This window comes from Lissotriton helveticus, chromosome 3_1 (assembly GCF_964261635.1).
Source record: "Lissotriton helveticus chromosome 3_1, aLisHel1.1, whole genome shotgun sequence".
NCBI lineage: Eukaryota > Metazoa > Chordata > Amphibia > Caudata > Salamandridae > Lissotriton > Lissotriton helveticus.
Genome location: NC_136061.1, coordinates 1,973,808,312 through 1,973,828,874, shown reverse-complemented (window position 1 = coordinate 1,973,828,874; position 20,563 = coordinate 1,973,808,312). Strand labels below are relative to the sequence as shown.

General features: G+C 45.3%; 1 protein-coding gene across 2 annotated transcripts in view; it reads right to left on the bottom strand.

Annotated features, from left to right (window-relative positions):
• The window catches only part of SELENOS (selenoprotein S), a 145,530-nt gene extending 127,405 nt beyond the window's left edge, over positions 1-18,125 (bottom strand). The window contains exon 1 of one of the 2 annotated variants that reach the window (XM_078683099.1): positions 17,922-18,125. In XM_078683099.1, coding sequence (XP_078539225.1) covers positions 17,922-18,003 — 82 coding nt within the window. In that variant the 5' untranslated portion in view covers positions 18,004-18,125. Of the gene's footprint in view, positions 1-17,851 lie in introns of both variants that reach the window. The other variant, XM_078683100.1, reaches the window with a different exon arrangement.
• Positions 18,126-20,563: the final 2,438 nt, after the last annotated feature.

Sequence of the window (20,563 nt, the reverse complement as noted above, 5' to 3'; positions counted from 1 at the left end):
CACACAGCACTCTAACAGCACACAGCACTCTAACAGCACACAGCACTCTAACAGCACACAGCACTCTAACAGCACACAGCACTCTAACAGCACACAGCACTCTAACAGCACACAGCACTCTAACAGCACACAGCACTCTAACAGCACACAGCACTCTAACAGCACTCTGGCCTCTAACAGCACTCTGCCCCTAACAGCACTCTGCCCCTAACAGCACTCTGCCCCTAACAGCACTCTGCCCCTAACAGCACTCTGCCCCCAACAGCACTCTGCCCCCAACAGCACTCTGCCCCCAACAGCACTCTGCCCCCAACAGCACTCTGCCCCCAACAGCACTCTGTCCTCAACAGCACACAGCACTCAACAGCACACAGCACTCAACAGCACACAGCACTCAACAGCACACAGCACTCAACAGCACACAGCACTCAACAGCACACAGCACTCAACAGCACACAGCACTCAACAGCACACAGCACTCAACAGCACACAGCACTCAACAGCACACAGCACTCAACAGTACACAGCACTCAACAACACTCTGCCCCCAACAACACTCTGCCCCCAACAACACTCTGCCCCCAACAACACTCTGCCCCCAACAGCACTCTGCCCCCAACAGCACTCTGCCCCCAACAGCACTCTGCCCCCAACAGCACTCTGCCCCCAACAGCACTCTGCCCCCAACAGCACTCTGCCCCCAACAGCACTCTGCCCCCAACAGCACTCTGCCCCCAACAGCACTCTGCCCCCAACAGCACTCTGCCCCCAACAGCACTCTGCCCCCAACAGCACTCTGCCCCCAACAGCACTCTGCCCCCAACAGCACTCTGCCCCCAACAGCACTCTGCCCCCAACAGCACTCTGCCCCCAACAGCACTCTGCCCCCAACAGCACTCTGCCCCCAACAGCACACAGCCCTCAACAGCACACAGCCCTCAACAGCACACAGCCCTCAACAGCACACAGCACTCAACAGCACACAGCACTCAACAGCACACAGCACTCAACAGCACACAGCACTCAACAGCACACAGCACTCAACAGCACACAGCACTCAACAGCACACAGCACACAGCACTCATCAGCACCCAGCACATAACAGCACTCAACAGCACACAGCACTCAACAGCACACAGCACTCAACAGCACACAGCACTCAACAGCACACAGCACTCAACAGCACACAGCACTCAACAGCACACAGCACTCAACAGCACACAGCACTCAACAGCACACAGCACTCAACAGCACACAGCACTCAACAGTACACAGCACTCAACAGTACACAGCACTCAACAACACTCTGCCCCCAACAACACTCTGCCCCCAACAGCACTCTGCCCCCAACAGCACTCTGCCCCCAACAGCACTCTGCCCCCAACAGCACTCTGCCCCCAACAGCACTCTGCCCCCAACAGCACTCTGCCCCCAACAGCACTCTGCCCCCAACAGCACTCTGCCCCCAACAGCACTCTGCCCCCAACAGCACTCTGCCCCCAACAGCACTCTGCCCCCAACAGCACTCTGCCCCCAACAGCACTCTGCCCCAACAGCAGTCTGCCCTCAACATCACACAGCACTCACCAGCACACAGCACACACTATCAACAGCACACATCACTCTGCACTCAACTGCACTCAGCACTCAACAGCACTCAACTGCCCTATGCCCTCAACAGCACTCTGCCCTCAACAGCACTCTGCCCTCAACAGCACACAGCACTCAAACAGCACACAGCACTCAACAGCACACAGCACTCAACAGCACACAGCACTCTGCACTCAACAGCACACAGCACTCAACAGCACACAGCACTCAACAGCACACAGCACTCAACAGCACACAGCACATAACAGCCCTCTACACATAATTGCCCTCTCCACACGACTGACACCACAAGGGGCATGTAGCGTCTGGCTCGGCGGCGCTGTTGGGAGAGAGTCTGGATGTTAGGCCACCACCGGCCGCGCTGACATCTATCTGTAGCTGGGTAAGATTGCTGCAGATGCTAGATCAAGCTGGAGAGGAAAACGTTTGACTGCCTATCTCTGCGCCCAGACTCCTACCTATATGGGGCATACATCGGTCCTGAGCCACCCCCCGGATCACTGAGGACCCATCAATATTTATATGCCTGATTTGTTGGGTCTTGGCTGAGGCTATATCCGAAGTGCTGCGCAGTATGAATTACACTGTAAGAAGGAGGTAACCACCTTCACTCGCTAACTTCCCCGCATCGCTCCATTCTTGGGATAATCGCGCTATGACAAACAGATGCGAGTCTACAAAGGGTACCTCCACTGGACATTTTAACCGGTGTCACTTGATATACTAAACGTACCAATGAATGCTTAAGAGTGCAGTGCTAAGACGTGCAAGTGTTTTTTTTTAGTGACAAACACGATGTTGCATTATTCCAAGTGACTCTCACAAATCCAAATTCTCTTCGTAATCATCACTCACCCTCGTAATGCACTATTGCGGTCTGTCCCTTCTTCGGAAAGGTTCGTTCTATTAAAAAACAAGTGGCACTTCAACCGATCGCGAAAGCGATCGTATTGTAAAACAAGAACTACAGTGTGGACGAGCATGTATGAGTCATCTTCTGTGAGCCTCGCCTGCTGCCTCTCGTCATTTAACATTGAACGCGCTCACCGCTGTGAACGCGTTCGCATCATCTGGCTTGCATTACACGGGCACTCTGACAGCTCGTAATTAAGATTAATCACTCTGCCATGCTCGTTCTCGCACACAAAATGCCACATCGGGCACGCGTACATTACTTACAGCCTATCACTTCAAGGCTACTACATACACAGCACAGGGAAGACGAATCACTGACCACATGCCAGAAAACGCAAAGGAATGTGTGGAATTCCTCTCACCAAGGCCCTTCTTCTTCTTCTTCTTTTTTTTCTTATAACATTAGGATCTCGAAACTCCTCCCCCAGGGGGAGGAGTCCGAGCCCTAAAAATAAATGGATATTGTAAGATGGTGATAAGGCATTGGTGTAGGGCCTTGTGATGTAGGAGTGTGAAGTGTTGCCCTCTGGTGGTTTGGGTATTCTCTGGTCAAGAGGTTAGAGCTGCAATGTGTGTGTCGCTGACATCTCTGGCTGGTATACTATTGGATGTGAGCTCTGTTTCACCGTCATATTATATAGTACGGTGCATCACATGGAGGAAGTCTAATGAGATGTTATTTTGTTTGTCTTTTAGTGTTACCCCCAGGTTTTCGTAAAGTGTGATTCTGCCATTTATACTGCCCGGAATCTGTAAATGTTATGGCACTGTAGTGCATTTGGTACCTTAGGGGTGATTTATCAAACAGGCCTGAGGTTTTCATCACTGAATCAGTTTGTGGAGGAAAACAGTCTGTGGAGGACAACAGTGTATCTCTGTTAGCAAAGTGCCAGCATTGGTAGATGGTGGGTTTGAAAAGAGGCCAGACGATGGTAATAGTTCACATACATGTCTTTTCATCCATTAGGCACACTCACTGCATAGCAGATGCATTTTTTAATGCAGTTAATGGGTGCTTTTGGGTACCCAGTTAGTTACATATTTGGGAAGTGTTGGGTTATGTTAAGGCTTCAGTGTATGAAGTCTCTTGTAGTGCACTAGGAATCCTTGTGTTTAGGATAGTAGTGTTGATAATGAATCAATTGGGTTAATACTGTGTAATGTTGATGCATACTTTCTAATGCCTCTTGGGCTGCAAGTTACAAAGGTCATAAGAGTGTGAGGTTGTATGGATCTTTAAGTATTGATCGGGTGTAGGCAGTGCAAGACATCACTGAGGTGTGAAGTGTGGGGTAGCTACCTAGCTACCTTGTGTTATCTTGTGGGTAGAAAGCAATGTCTGGAAAAGGAGTATGCAGATGTGTCTGTCATAATTTGCGGTTTAGTTAGGGGGTTTTACCATGTCACTCATTTGCGGTCTGTAAAATAAAACAGAATGGTGGTATTGGCTGGGATGTTGGGGGTGTTGGTAGGGGCATTCAGGTTGACAGGCTCATTGATTGGTTGAAAATATAAAGAATTAGCTTGTTTCCCCACATGCTGCTCTCCTGATCCACCAATTCCCCTAGCCAAATGAAGGACTTTCACTCTCAAAGGTGGCTAGAAACCAGATGGTTGTAAAGCAAAGGGATTGTTTCTACAGAGTAGGTTACATGCTGCTATGGTTCACTCTCATCCCATCCCACCCCACCTGGCAGAAGTTTTATGATCGTCATATAAAACCCAAGGATGCACATTACTTTGACGAGAGACCCACACCCAAATGCACACACACGCTTTTTCCAGCTGACTGAACACGAGGAGTCAACCTATCAGGCCTGGCTGGACAGGTCACCTTCCCTACCCCAACATGGTCAAATAGCTGGCTACTATTCCCTTCTAGTCCCTTCCCTGCCACAGTTGGAAAGCTGCATCACTCTCACTCCCTTCAGCAGGCTGACCAAATGGGCAGCCTCTCCCTTACCTACGCACGATATATTTCCCACCCCTTGTTCATATTTCTGTCTTACCTCCCCCTAACTCAGCTGCTCATCCTTTATGTACTTACTGCACTGGGGAAAGTAGGTAGTGTACCACAGTTTTTGGGTTCAGTAAGGAAAAAGCGATTACAACTTTAGGTTTTAGAATACTATAGGCAACAAGCACATGTTTCGAATTACTCTTTCCTGTTCTAAATGGAGTATCCGTCATTCTGCTGAACGGTCTTTTCTTTCATTATGCAAGGATTTATTTTCTTCCTGACTTCTACTGAGTGCAAGAGCAGGAAGGGCTCCTTGTCTACCAACTCATTCTTTTTTAGATCTTGCATACCAGACAGCTTTTAACTGGCCGGTTGTGAAAGACCACTTGTGGACCATACCATAAATTACCTGGGGCTTGGAAGCCACACCTTGTTTGGTATAATTTTCACTTGTTTTCTTGCTTCTTATTGGCTTTCCTTCTTTTTCTGTTTGTGTGTCCCCTGGAGCATAACCGCTTTACCTCCTCTTAAATGGTAGGCTGTTATCCTTCCACTGCTCACAATTAGGAGAATTTTTCTTTTCTTTATGCTCTCCATGAGACTGCAGGTGTTTTCAGGGTTGCTCCCCCATCCCAAAAAATGTTCACACCAACATCGCCCAGCGCTCTGTGTTGATCCCACCTCCTCCACTTGCCCTCTCCATCATGTGCTACTTTTTGCTCAATACCCACTCACCACACACATTTAGGGTTGCTTCGTCCTCAACCCCAACCCTGTCCATTGCTTACACCACCTTGTTTTTTTGTTGTTTTAATTTTATATGTTGCTTCATTTCTACTCACTCCTTCGTGACTCCTCGACCCTTACGGTCATTAAAAATAAAACGTTTTAATACAACGGCCCAGCATCTGCCAATTGCTGCCAGACTACTTCACTGACTAAGAAAATGCCTTCGCACATGTAAAATTATTTTTTTACTTATCTCTCAAAGTGGTATCCACCAAGCTGCAGCAGTAAATAAATAAATAAAGAAAATGGTGCCCACGTCAATCAGTTGGCACACCCACATCATTATTCATGTGGCTACTCAATGACATGGTAGTCAGTTGCAAAATAACGTATGTCGCCACAAAGCATTTTGCTTTTTAGCGATGCTGCAGAGCATCAGCAAAAAACAATGCAAAGCCAATAGGTCACGAAAGCGAGCCCTATTGCTTTTGCCAATGCTTGTCCTTTTTAAGATCAGGAATAATAATAAGTACCAAGACTCTGCCCGATACTATTACCTGCACTGCTCTCCATTAATGGCCCTTTCAATGGCGTTAGCATCTCCTTGTTACAACAAAGTGTTCTACTTTTATTACTGCCCGATCTATAGAGTAAAAATATTATTTTAAAATGTAAACATATATATTAACTTGCCTTAGAATGCTCTTGTAAGAAAATAAATTTCCCCTTTTTATCATTAACAAAGTTAAGAAATAAAATACTCCCCCTTGAAATGTTTTCTGAGGTTTCCGACTTGGGCTGAGGGAGTTTGCAGATGTCCTCTGTGGTCTTGCCTCTCCTCCACCTGCCTTTCTGCCTCACTCTTACTTATCACAACAGGGATCATGCGTTTTTTTATTTTTTATTTTTAGTCATGCAAATTGTTATCTACCTCACTACTCCCTGTGCTACAGGGCCACCTCCCTACTACTAAACAATGTGGGCTACTGTAGCTGAGCTGAATCTTTGCTCTGTATGGCGCAGACAGGACAGACACTTGATTCAACCTAATGTCTACTACAATACTATTTTGGATACATTTAAACACTGCCTCTTTTAAGCTTGTACTGTACGGAAGCACCTTGATCTTATTGCCCATGACCACCCCAAATATGTTGCCATCGCTATGACAATCGGTGTTGCAGTGTCAGTTCTTAGAATTCTTTCTGCTTCCCTAGACCACCTTCTTGTTCCTAAAAGCTTGCAGATTGGTGTCAACCAGACACGACGTGGAACATCATATCAAACACAGACATACAGTAGGTGGGCCAATGATTCTTTACTAGACTGACATACCGGGCACAACACATCACTGGGTTTATCCCATCTGGTAGTAAATACTCCTACTGGCAGTGTACCTACCCTAAACTGGAAGTATAATTTCTGGTCATGCGGTTTAGTGATTACATCCCAATATAATTCCAGTCTAGGGATTAATTTGCTTTCCAGGAAAAAAACAGTTAGCGAGGATGACTCACTATTTCTCAGTATATTATACTGTACCCATTCCCAATACTTATCTTTCATGATCTTTTTTTAGGGAAAAGTGGAATGTATGGGGTCCTCCCACAATGAATTAATTCCAATACTTGATAGAGTATCTCTGACCTCCCATAACCATTTTATTCGGTCGGAGGTGTCTTCCCTGATTAGGTGTTGGAAACCAGCTGCATATACTGCAAGCTCTGGAGTAGTCCAGAGTCTCTGCCAGGACAAAAGGGGATGCAATTTAGCTACATCTGCGATTGGTCTCCTCCCAAGGTCATACAATAGTGGATAAGTTGTGGTGCTCTGTGGTAGACTGGTGAATTTCCTTAAGAACCTATTTTCTGATAGTGTAAGGTTAGATAAGTTCTCACACCCCCATAGTTCTGAACCATATAGGGCAGAACTAATAACCTTCAGATTGTAAATCTCAAGTACCCGGCTAATTGGATTTGAGAATGAGGTATTGTATTCCGTGTGCAAAACCCCTGACAGCTGCCTGTGTTTTAGGGATGCCAAGTCAATCTGATGATTCCATTTCAAATCTTCAAGAATGTTAACCCCCAAGTATGTAAACTCCTTAACTTGCACTAGCAGCAGATTGTTCATTTGGATACCCCTTAGAAGCCCTATGCCGGTTAAAGGCCATTAGTTTCGTTTTCTACACATTAACCTCCAAGCCTTGCTTCAAGCAGAGCTATCTGGAGACCGCTTGGAGTCTTGGAAAGGATCAATGTGTTGTCTGCGAACATAAGTATTGGAATTTTTTCATCTGCTAGTATCGGGCCATCCGTAGGGATAGCTTTCATACAATTCACTATTCCATTGATGTATAAAGAAAATAGTGTTGGTGCCATCACACATCCTTGGCGCACACCTTCTACAGGGAAAGAATCAGGGACCTCTATGTATAAAGAAAATAGTGTTGGTGCCATCACACATCCTTGGCGCACACCTCCTTCTACAGGGAAAGAATCAGTGACTTCACCCTGCGTACCCCACCAAATATTAGCATTATTGTCCTCATGCAATCTGAAGATAAGTGTCAGTAGTTTGGGTGGCATCCCCATTTCTTGTAGTGTCCCCCATAGTTTGGCTCGTGGTACTAGATTAAACGCCGACTTGAGGTCAACAAAAGCAGCATACAAGCTGCCCTTGCCCAAGGTCACCGTTTTCCAATAAAGCAAGATTAACCAAAAACATATGATCAATGGTGCTAGTAAAATCCCGAAACCCTGCTTGCAATGGGGATAAAATACTAGAATCATCAATCCATTCTTGGATTTTATTGAGCACTAATCTCCCCTTTACCTTTTGCAAAGAGTCTATTAAGCTGATGGGCATATAGTTCCCAGGGCATGATTTGTCCCCTTTCTTAAAAAACAGTATAATTTCAGCTCCTTTCCAGGGACTGGCACACCCTGGGCAATGGCATTAGTCAGCAATAGAATGTACCGGCACCATCTTTCCTTGTCAGAGGAATACATCCCCAGGGATACCGTCTGGGCCACGTGCCTGGCTGGCCAATATAGAATTAAGTGCTACTTTCACCCAACCTTACTAAAGGCCTCGTCCTGATAAAACAAATCGAGAAATATCACCTTCTTCATCATCTACATTCGAGGCGTATTGGGGTTTAAAGTGGTTAACCCAATCTATCTGGAACACATGATTTTGAGGCTGTCGGGTCTGCCCTCCACTATCCCATTTGTATACATTCCAAAACTGTTAGGGATTTCTCGTAACGCATGCCTCCCTAAGTTCATGCCATCTTTTATCATCCCATATTTTCTTTGCCTTTATCTGGGTGCCCCCATAGGTAGACCTAGCTACTCGAACTACTAGTGGGTCACCTGCTTTGGCAGATACCCCAAGAGCTACACATGCCTTTCTACAATCTTTGTTAAACCAGTGCCCTACTTTCTGGTTTATTGCCTTTTTAGGTCTGCCCTGTTTAAAAAAATTAGTACGCAGGTGGACAAAGAATTTGTTATGGATGCTAGTTAGTTGCTCTGGGACCAATGAATTTGCTACACTGTCCTCAAACTCGCTTATAGCGCGATCTATTTCCTTTCCAATTCTGTCTAGCAGTTCGGGCATCTCAATTATTTTCACCCATTTAAGGCGTCTCATATAGTTAGTTGGGATAACATCACCTGTGAGATATTCATTTCCTAGCTGGGTAGGTGCGTTGTGCCTTATTAAATCCAAGGTTACACACAAGGGGTTATGATCACTTTCTAGCCTAGCTCTAACCATCATATCTCTAAGGGTGTGTCATTGTGTCAGACTAATCAATACATAATCTATCCTACTAGCCCTATGCCTATTGTTGAAAGTGTTAGTCTCGATCTATCTGAAGGTGTACGACCATTTGCTGCCCGCAATCCCTATTCCATGCAAACGGCGTTAATTTGAATGGCTGCATCAGTCCACTTTTTTATAGGGTCAAGCTCCAGCTTTGGAATGGCCCACTTTGTATCTTCCTCTTCTATTTGATAACCCGCCTCATTTATAAGGGGCTCAAATGTCGAGTTGAAATCACCCGCGGCTAAGATATTGGGAACTTCCAGGTGTGGGTGAAGAAGGCCAATCTAACTGCCTGAATATCGTGACTCTGGGTTGGAAGCACCTGTATGGTTAACCCTAAATCCTGACTCACCCAAATTATCTAACTGCCTGAATATCGTGACTCTGGGTTGGAAGCACCTGCATGGTTAACCCTAAATCCTGACTCACCCAAATTGTCAAGCCACCCGATGACCTCCCTTTTACGCCTTTATTGACCGGAATAACAAAAAATTAAGTACCCTACACAGAAGAGAGGAACCTCTGCCCAAGTTTCTTGGAAAAGACAGATGTCATGTCCCTCTATGAAAGCATGCCACTCGGGAGAACCCATCTTCGTGCTCAGTCCTGCAATGTTCCAGGACAACAAGGAATACTTAATAGGGATTATACTTGATGACAGTAGCCAGCTAGGTGTAATTGGAGGTGGGCTACTCACCCCCAATGCACCATCTATCCGTATAGATGAGAGAGAAGTAGTCTTGGAGGATTGAGCTAGCCCTGCAGTGGAGTGCTTCGGGCTCTGGGAGCTACCCCTAGGGATGGGACTATCTATTATGTGCTCTTGTTGCTTTGGGGGTGATACTTTCCTCAGTCAATCATTACTTTCAAGAGTAGAACTTCCCTGCATACTAGATAACCTTTGACTTGGTAAATGGGCACTCCTACTACTCTGGGGAGAACGTCTGAACTGGATGGATGGATGGATGGATGCCTGTCCTGGTGGAGTGGTGCGACACTACAATGCACATAGATTTTCTGCTAGATCTGCCCTGATCATAATGAGCTCGATACAGCTTTGGTGAGATTCGTCTACGAGCTTTTACAATATCTTCCCTTATCACTGTTCAACATCCCCTGACATGCCGGGGAATCCGCGTTCTCTATACCTTTACTTGCATGGAGCTTGGGTACATTCACCATTAAAAAAGATTGGGTGCTAGATGACTTAAATGGATAATGTTCTCAATGCCCAGGCTGAGAACCAAACTGTGGGTATTCGGCATGAGAAAGGGTATTTCTACTGAACGATGTCTGGTCCCTCATTAATACTGCCTTGTAGGAGTTGTTATTGTTACTTGCTATAGAGTTTGGTAAGTGCTTAGGCATTGTGGTGGTGTCTTTATTCTATTTGTCCTAGTCTTTCCAGGTGGAGATGGTTACCTGCTGGGAATGGCATTAATATCTATAATAGAAGTCACCGTTGCAGCCAATGAAGTTACAGGAGTGGCAGGAATGGCACCCTGCGAACTCACTAAGTGGCAATTTTCCTTTACCATTGCACTCCCTCTTTGAGATGGGTCAGATGTTAGTAACTTAAACATCGAGGTTAGATCCTCTATTAAACTTCTCAATGACCCCACTTCCTGCCTTAACATGGTAACTTGTTGTATCATGTCCTGACATTCCATGTTGGTACCCAGCACTACATCTTTGCTATGCTCAAATAAAGTCTGTATTGTCTGTGCAATCTGGGTCCTATCACCCCCTCCCTTATCATCATTAGCTTGATCCATCAAGGAAAGGAATCTGTTAGTACAAATAATTGTAGGGACGATATGTTCAGTAATAAGACTTGGACTTAGTCGGACTAATGATTAGATGGGATGCTCCCGTAGTTTTGCGTGCCCCATCATCGTTAGTGGCCATTTTTTTTTATTAGGTTTGCGAAACATTGCAGGGATAGCAAGATTAGAAGGTTGAGTTAGACTGGGGGGTGTAGTAGTACAGATGGGTTGTGTAATAGGCGAAGACTCTAGAATACCTTCACACTCGCTAATAAGGGTATCGATACGATCTAGTTCACAGTTACTACTTGTGTGTTTGTGAAGCTTCCTGGCCTGTTTTCCCCTATTACACCGACTTGATCCATTCCCTCCAGCATCACCCCCTTTCCTGCTCTCTTCCGGTATCTTTCTTTTTCCCATGTTCCTAGGTTATACAGCTGGGCCCCTTATGACTGCTAGTCCTTCCAACACGTACGCTGAGACCACGCTTAACCTCAAAATGTGGTTTAACTACAGGCACTATATGGAATACAACAATGATAGGGAAGTAATGAAGCGTTATGGTCAATAAATCCAACAAATCCAGACGGTCAGTTTGTCAGTGTTTAAATAATCTCAATAAGGGTCAGAGGGCGTAAACAGTAACTTAGAGTTTATTCCAGGGGCTCTGAATGGTCCGAACATCAGAACCACTACCAGGCCATGAACGAAAGAGGGGTGGCCATGCCCTGCCTCTTCCTGTCAATGATGGGCGCGCCCTTGCCCCGGGCAGCGGGATCTGGTCAGCGCTAATGAGGGCACAGCTGACTCCTCTCTCTCAGCTGACGGCAGGCGGGAGCATGCGTTGCACTCTGGGACGTGGAGTCCCACCAGAGTGTACGTCCAGGCAGTGGTGCTTTCGATAGGGGAAAGAAAGCGCCCCTAGATTGGGAGGCACAAGATGAATCACAACCCCCTCAGTCGACCAGCAAAAATGGCAAGACTGCCCTGCAGATAGTTAAAGCGTCCCGCGCCACGGGATCTGGTCAGTGCTAATGAGGGCACAGCTGACTCCTACCTCTCAACTGACTGCAGGCGGGAGACAGGCGTACTCTGGGACTAGAAGTCTCACCAGAGTGTATGGCCATGCGGTGTTGCTTTTGATAGGGGAAAGAAAGCGCCCCTAGATTGGCAGGGTTTGGGAGGCACAAGATGAATCACAGCCCCCTCTGTAGACCAGCAAAAACGCCAAGACAGCGCCGCAGATCGTTTCAGTACTTACATAACTTTTGCAACTCACAAGAAATGCATACAAAAAATCAGGGCCGGTCCTAGGACTTCTGGGGCCCGGGCGAAAGGGAGGATGTGAGGCCCCTCTAATTTGCATGTAACATCACAAGGATTGACATCACAGAAGTGACATAGCAGGACTATTGATCTTATTTGGCGTCACTGAAGAGACCCAATGTTGATATCAGTAACATGGACAAAAAGATAAATATACAAATGCAATAAGTCCATAAATTTTAAAACGGTAAAAAATGGATTACATTTGTCACATTGGATGGAAAAGCTAGGTGCAGGTCTCAAAATAATGGATATTTTTTACTCCATGTTAACTGATTGTTTCCAGATGAGCGCATGATAAAAATCCCACAGCATTGTGGAAAATAAATTGAATGGCATCAATGGGAAAAAATTTGCAAAAGGGAATATATAGCAAGATTAATTCGAGTTCAGATACATGTATTTTTCATTTTACTTTTAAAGCTATGTAACTCACCGACCATAACACAAAAGGGCAGCTGAGAACCAAGAACCAGTGCTTTTGGATTTAGAGTACAGAATTATTTACTTTTCCTCAGGAGGCTTGAGGTGATGAGAGTATGGAAAACAAGTGAGCAAATCTACATTTCTTATAAAAAGCAGATAAAAGGAAAGATTGCAATCAAACAATGAAGCTAGAGTAACTCCAACATTCTAGATTATTCTTGTTGAGTGGCTCCCTGGTATTGATTCATTAGGGAAGGTCTAGTATCTGGGTGTGTTTAAAGTAAAGGTATGCTGTGTAGATTCAAGGGGTTTTCAAATCAATGTTTTTGATTTGGTATTAAACTGTAGGAAGTGGTACTGGCCGGCTTTAGCGCTAGTGAAGCACTGTGCGACAATGTTTGTTGGTGCCCTCCAATGATGCCCTCCGCTACAGATTCCCTCACTAACACCCTTTAGCAGTGCCTCTCAAGTCTCCATAACCACACTCTCTGTCAGATGCATTTAATTTGATCTACAGTGCCACTGATACCAGTGTAGAGTGTCAGAGCACTTTTTCTTTTTGCAGAGTTTTATATAGCGCAAACTTGACCCGAACCGAATCGGGTATCAGAGCGCTTTACATAGCACCAGTTACGTTACATGAGGACACACATTCATTGTTGCTAGGCACGGGGAGATTAAGTGATTTTCCCAGAATCGCAGGATGTTTGGCGTTGTTACCGAGACTCGAACCCAGATCCCGAGGTCGAGCGCCCTAGCCGTTAGGCCAACTCCTCTCCCCCACTTAATATCACATACATTACACAGAGACAATGAATCATACATGTGTAAATAACTCTATAGGAAATGTTACGTACGGCAAAGGACTCGCATGACAACACATGACAACCATACCAGTAGGAAGTATAGTTTAAAAGTGATTGGTCAGGAGAAACGCAAACTATGAATTTAGAATGTAACACCATGGTTGAGGGTTCTCCTTAATAACCAGAATTGATTTCTACATAAAAGAACCCATTTTGCAACATTAGGATAATCACAGACTGGGGGAAAAACATAATGCTCTAATTTATACCTTGCAGTTTGCATCAAACTCTAAGATGACAGTTAACAGCTCACTGTTCTTTGTTAGGATTTTGACTTATAAACTGCAACAAACAAAAGGCTCTCTCTGACAAAAGCAGTAACCCACTGACCTATTTATATTATGTGCACTTGGTGTTCTGCATAGTACGTGTTCTTTGCAGCAGGCACATTAACCGTCTGTACTACCTTTCCACGAATCAAAATTCCACTTGACAAAACTCTATCTCTGACTAGGAAGAATATTAATCACCAGAGTTATCATTATATTTTTATTGTTGCCGGAAATTGCTGGAGGCCAGGAGGAGGCATTAAGTGTTTTTAAAAACATAATATACCTGCAAACATGACACCCCACCCGAAGTCAGCGCCAGGTGCGATTGTACCGGTCGCAACGCCCTAGAGCCTCCCTGCTCAAATGTAAATGTAAATGTCCAGTATTTGTAAAGCGCGAACAATTACCCGAAGGTGTCAAGGCACTGGGGGCCGTCTGGAAGATTAAGCGAGCTATTGCCCAGAGTCACAAGGTGTCCTCTGACCTCAGTGACAGTCATAGTCGAACTATGATGTGCTGCTTCGTAGGCCTCCGTGCAAAACTGGAGGTGAACTTCAGTATGGATTATGATTGCCAGACTTTCAAGGTTAACCCATGCATGCCACTGTTAGGGTCCACCTGCTGGTGCTAAGGCACCAGAGCTTCTAAGGTCTTGCAGGGCCTTCGATAGTCTAGCATGGGAATGTGCTCCCTCAGGAGAGTTGTCTAGCGGACAAGTCATGAAGGCTGAACTTGGTTCCCGAGTTACAAATTCAGCAGCTCTGGCCATAGTGCCACATCTTCTCCCCCACTGAACATCATACTGCCCCACTGAGAGAAACTCGCACTGCTTTCAGCTACAACCCAATTGTGCCCCGCTATAAACACCTGGTTGTGACTCAATTGAAATTATGCACTAGACAAGAGTAATATGCTGCTGAAAAAAAATAAGTTACAACATCCTGGAGAAAGCAAACACTCAAGGGAAAGCAAGATTAAGAAACACATGCGAAATGTAAGAAGGAACAACATAGTTAGTTACCTTAACACTTTTGCACTTATTATTCAGAAATCAGGGAGTGCTTTTGCCTGAAAAGTTAAGGATGTGACTACAAGTCCCAGAAGGAACATTTTGTTATCCAATCCACCCTTCAAGCAGGTATTTCAGTACCTCCAGGAGTGGTGCACTTCTCTACCGGGGAAAACAATGTTGTTCAAAGAAAGACTAGAAAACAAAAATAGCGCTTCACTGGTAAACTCTGTAATGTGGTGCGAATGTGTTTGGATTTGAATAAAGTCAATCAGGCCACTTTGCAACCCACTGTGTCTTGCTTTATTTGGTTATATTTCCCATCTTAAAACGTATTTCTCTCCGTCCTGAGACTGCACTTTGGAATAGAAAAAGTTCTAAAAAAGACGAAATTTCCAGCAAAAGTGTTTTTCTTTTTGGATTAATTTCACGGAAGAACAAATAAAGGAAAAGAGATAAGAGGCAGTGATACCCATTTCTTGAAGTGACGGTTTTCAGTAAGTGCGGAGGAGCAAGACAGAAAAAGAGTAAGAGTAAGAAGGGGGGGGGCAGCTGCCAGCGGCAGAGTGAAGTGGGCACTGTCCTTGTCCTCTCTGGGCAAGAAGGAAAATGACAGTCTGACCTCCCTGCCCCGAACAGCCAAGCCTTATCTATAGGCTTTGGCTATTTCTGCCATCCTGGGAGGCGTGTTTAAAATGAAAAAGTATGGGGAACTAAATATATTAAATTAAAGAAGTAGGGGCATGACCCAAGGCTCTAGACATGAGACCTAAAGACAGGCAAAATACTTCGAAGTAAATCTATAGGCCATCATGACATGCCTGGGGCTCATCTGCTCTTAGCATCTTAGCAGCACTACAAAATGGATACAAGGCCCAGGGAAGGGGGCCCCCACATCAGGGCCTTGCAGCTTCTCCAGCGATTAAAGGCCCAGGGAAGGGGGCCCCCCACACCTGGGCCTTGCAGCTTCTCCAGCGCTTAGAGGCCCAGGTTAGGGGCCACCCACAGCTGGACCTTACAGTGTACTCCAGTGTTTTGAGACCCAGGGAAGGGGGCCCCTAGGAAAGGGGGCCCCTCTCCCCTGAGCTTCGGAGCAGTAAGGAGCAGGCACATTTCCATCCAAAAAGAAAATAGGTATCAGTGATGCGATCTGGCTGCTCCCTCCTCCCCTCACCCACCTCTCCTTATCTAAACAAAGGGGCATTCTGTCACCTAGAATGGCCGGTACTTAACAGGGGCGCTGCGCCGTCCCCGCACTGTGAATTAACATAATTGCTGGCCCCTTCCCATTATGCTTGTCTCTTCCCCCACTGCACCCCCTGGAATGCCACCACTACCTCACCAGCAAGATCAAGGCACCTCTTTTTGTAATATGATAGTGTGGGGCAGGGGGCCTCAGAGGAGCAGGGCGGCTAACTGTGGAAGTGTGGCCTTTCACACGGATGCGGTGGCCCCCCTGTGTTTTAGCTTAGCGCGAGGCCCTGGGCAGCTGCCCACACTGCCCATGCCTAGCGCCGGCCCTGCAAAAAATATCTGGTGGACAGCCTCATTCAACTCAAAACACTGCGAGAGATTTGAATATATCTTCCATCTGCTCCAAGGGGCTTTAAGATTGGCATTTGTACAACATCTCTCCCTTTATTCCAATCCAATATTAGATCTGCATTGCTACCTTCCTCAATATGGCCTTTGATTTTGAGCTCAAGCTACTTTGGCGACAAAAAACACTTTAGAGAGATACTGAGCTAGAAAAGAGGGCGACGGAACAGCCAAGAAATGGAATCATAAAGCGGAGAAACCATAAAAAGCACAAAGGTTGTAATCAAGGATAAAGAATGCAGAATGAAGGGAACAGAGCATGGCAAATACAACAAAGAAACATAACATGAGGAAAAGAATAAGGGAAAATCGCTACCAAGAAAGAGAAAAATTGCTCGAAAAGTAAAACAATGGGGAAAAAAAAAAAGAAGATAAACATTAAATTTATGTTAATGTGATGTGTAATTTGCGGGTCAGTAGCCGGAATCTGTATGAGATAGTTCAGGGAGTTGATGGACTAATGGCAGCAAACCTTACCTAGTCTGTATGTCCCAGATTTTAATCCCAGTTAGGGAACTCAATGGGTAAAAAGTGGTTAGAAATTCTACTCTCAATGAGAAAACTAAGTGGGCTAATGCACCAACTGGAAGTGTGTTTTGGATTTATGCTGCATAGCCCCTCTAACTGTACGAGTGCAGCTAACTCCAGGAACGTTTGCAGTCTCCGTGCAGGCAGTCAGCCCTTCTTAGCACCCCTGCATCTCCACTCTGCATATTGCTGGAAGAATCTCTTCCCTGAACCCTGCACTATAGTCAGTCAGTCTCACGCTGAAGCTTGAACCACTTATTCGTCAGAACTTGCATGTGCTGCTGCCAAATGGAACTCAGTCTGAGTTGCCTCAGCCTCCCTCCCACCCCCACCCCACAAACGTGTTGAGTGCCCTTTCAGGGAGAAGTCTGACCCGGTCATCTCATGTTTAAGTTCATACAGAGCAGGGCTTTAAGTGGGTCGGGTCCTGCCGGTGCTCTTAAAAGCAGTTGCCGAAAGGAGTCCCTATCGGGCTCTCCATTTTTACCATGAGGGTGAAAGTGATTGCTGTAATTTCGAAGATTCTCATATGTCAGACTTATGTAGCGCAAACTTGGAGGCTTTGCATGAGCACCGGTTACATTAGCAAGGACATATTCATTTTTTTAATCACATGATGTTGAGCCGACGTCAGGCTCGAACTTGCTTTCTCAGTTCAAAAGTCAGCCGCTCTAGCCTTAGCGCAACCTCGGGTGCGAGTACTGAAGCATTTTCAATATTCTATACAACGAAGACACAGTTTTTGCTTATTTAATTTATGCAACTTACAACCATTGACAAAGCTAATAGTCCTGGTATGTTGTAGGTGTAATGTTACTTGTCGTGTTCTATTTCTGGATGAATGGACAGAAGCAGCAAAATACCAGTGGTGCAGCACACTGTGCTAAATTAAAGTTCAGATTTTTAGCTTGTGGCCACTCCCTTTATTACATCGGAAGCGCCCCTATGAGAAACTACCCCCAGTTTTTTCATCCCACTTCAAGCCCTGATAAAGGGAAACCTCTACTTACTACGCTAGTTTTAGTCTACCTCCTATTCGTAGAGTCTCCTAAAGGCAGCTGGGTGCTCTCCCATCCTCACCAGTCTCTTGCAGAAAGTTGATGCCCTCCTTCTCCAGCACCGGACGGTGCTGAAGAGGCTGGGGATCTCCACCTAGCTCCATCTTCTGGCCGTGATACGGATTTCCTGCTCCGGTCACCCCATCAAATTGAAGCTGCTGTGTCACCTGCTGCGCGTGGAACTTCCGGTAGAGGGGGCCAATTGGAAGCCAACGTGACGTGTCCTGTTATGATTTCACAATCAGCTCGTATTTGTTGGTGCTTTTACCCTGAGTCCAATGAGAGAGTGAGAATGAAACACTGCCCACGCCTACCGAATGAAAATACCGCCTTGTCACTAGAGCAGCAGCAAAGAACTAGAGTGTTAACCTTGAACGGTATAGAACCCACTAGAAGGTGCCATTTTGCACGTATGAACATATTTCATAAACACGTCTTCTAAGCACTAGACAATTTCTGCTCACGAGAAACTGTATTTTAGTCTTCTTTTCAGTGTTCAGCCACTTCACTCCTGAGTATCATTGATATTGTAAACCAACACCTAGCATTCAGAGTGGCAGGAAAATGAACAATGCAGTTTCAGCAAACTAGAAGCGACAATTACATCTAACATCAATGAGAAGCACGTCCCATTTTATCCATGGATTTCATTCAGTCAGCTGGACAGTGGGTTCCTCCACTGTTAAGTTTGTCACAATTCTCATAAAATCAGTGCCGGCCATTTGATTAGGACTTGCTGTTGTGGGAAGCACCAATGGCTCGCAGGTGGAAAACAATCTGTGTAAAATTCTTAGTATTATCCTGTAACGAAATAATTATCTCTTAATTTGCTTTTAAATCATGTAGAGTTAACCTAGACAGCCTTCGCATACGTTTAAATGATTTATTAATGTGTTTGCAATTTTAGTGTTATATTTCAAAACGGAAAAATACCAGATTTCACGTTTTTTCCTCATTCCTTTACTGCCATAGGTATAGAAATAATTGAGGCCAAGCCCGTATAATTCCAGCCAGATAGCAACATTACACACAGTACCTGAAGTAACTTTGCTGTTGACTCTCCAGTTATGTCTAGCTGCCAATTTTTCAGATTGCTTATGTTCCATGCTTTCAGTGTACTTGTGAGTAACATTATACTGCCAAATGTGTGACACTTCGAGCGAACCTTATAATGTGTGCACTACAATTTACCAATAATAACTTGCATATTCACAGTGCCTTTATAGTCGCAGACTGGGTGAGACCATGTGGTGATGTTAATTTTAAGAGTGTTCATGCTGAGAATGTTCCACGTTCTGGGATGGAATGCCCAGTTTGATCAGAGTTGCTGTTGATTCTATGTCAGGACCGGAGGCTCTGATTGTAATTCGGCTTGATGCTGTGTCTTATTGCGTTGTATTGCTGAGTTGTTGGCTTGTTTTGCTTGTGAGTGCTGTGTTTTTTAATCGCATTCTTGCCGGTATTACTGAGGACTCTTTGACGGCTCTCACGGCTTCCTACGCCGGTTCCGGGGACACGCGCTGCTAGACACAAGCGTTCACTGCTTCCATTGGGCGTCCCTCTCCCGTGCAGCTGTTTGTTCTGTGGATCGGGAGGATTTGGGGGCGAGGATTCAAAATTTGCAAACATTCGTGACAAGAATTTTCAATTCTATTAAGGACTAGGAGGCGAGGATTATGCTAGTCTCTATTTAGAAATGCCCAGCAGCCATGTAAAAAACCACATTACCCAGAAACACTTGGGTGACAACCATAGAGTCTGTACTATAAATAGGCATGTAGACAATCCCACTTCCTCTTTCTTTGGGGAGAAGTAAATCCAGGAAACAGCAAACAGTTCAATAAAGTCAATGCAAAAGCAAACCCCAGACCAGGGAAAACGATGCAAAGTTCCAAAACAGCAACAGCTGAAGGTAGAAACCAGGAACAATCTTCAAAGAAGAAAACAGGAGCATCCACGTCGCACTGTAGGCACGTCATTTGGGATCAGATCCTGAAAAGAGACACAAAGCCGTAATACACGTCCAGCAAATACAGGAACATGTTGAAAAAGGGTGGGAGAGAAGACAAGGCAACAGGAAACTGTTATAACAGAATAATGCATGAACATTTGTCAGTAAATACAATGTATAAACAACGGGTGGGATAATCCTCGCCTCCTAGTCCTTAATAGAATTGAAAATTCTTGTCACGAATGTTTGCAAATTTTGAATTCTATTTCAGGACAGGAGGCTCCGATTATGCTTGTTCAAAGCTCATCCAACACCACAGAAGCAACAGTAGCAATAGGCTTGAAGTAAAAAGTCTTAAAAACAGAATCTGATGACCAATCAGCAGCTTTCATAATGTCCCACAAAGTGACACCCAACAAAAAAGCCTTAGAGGCCATGGCCCCACGAGCAGAATGAGCACCAAACACAGAAACATCAATACCTGCTTCCCCCATAAGCCACCGTACCCAACGAGCCAATGTGGCAGGAGTAACGGGGCGGAAGGGCTTTTGCAATGCAATCAACAATTGACCTTGCATGTCAGAGCGAAGAAGAGAAGTACTCACCTCATAATCTTTAAGGCATTGGACAACACAAAGGTTAGGACGAGCAGGAAAAGAAGGGTAAGAAATGACCTCAGTATTAGTTTTAGTGCGCCTGGAAAGGCGAAAGTT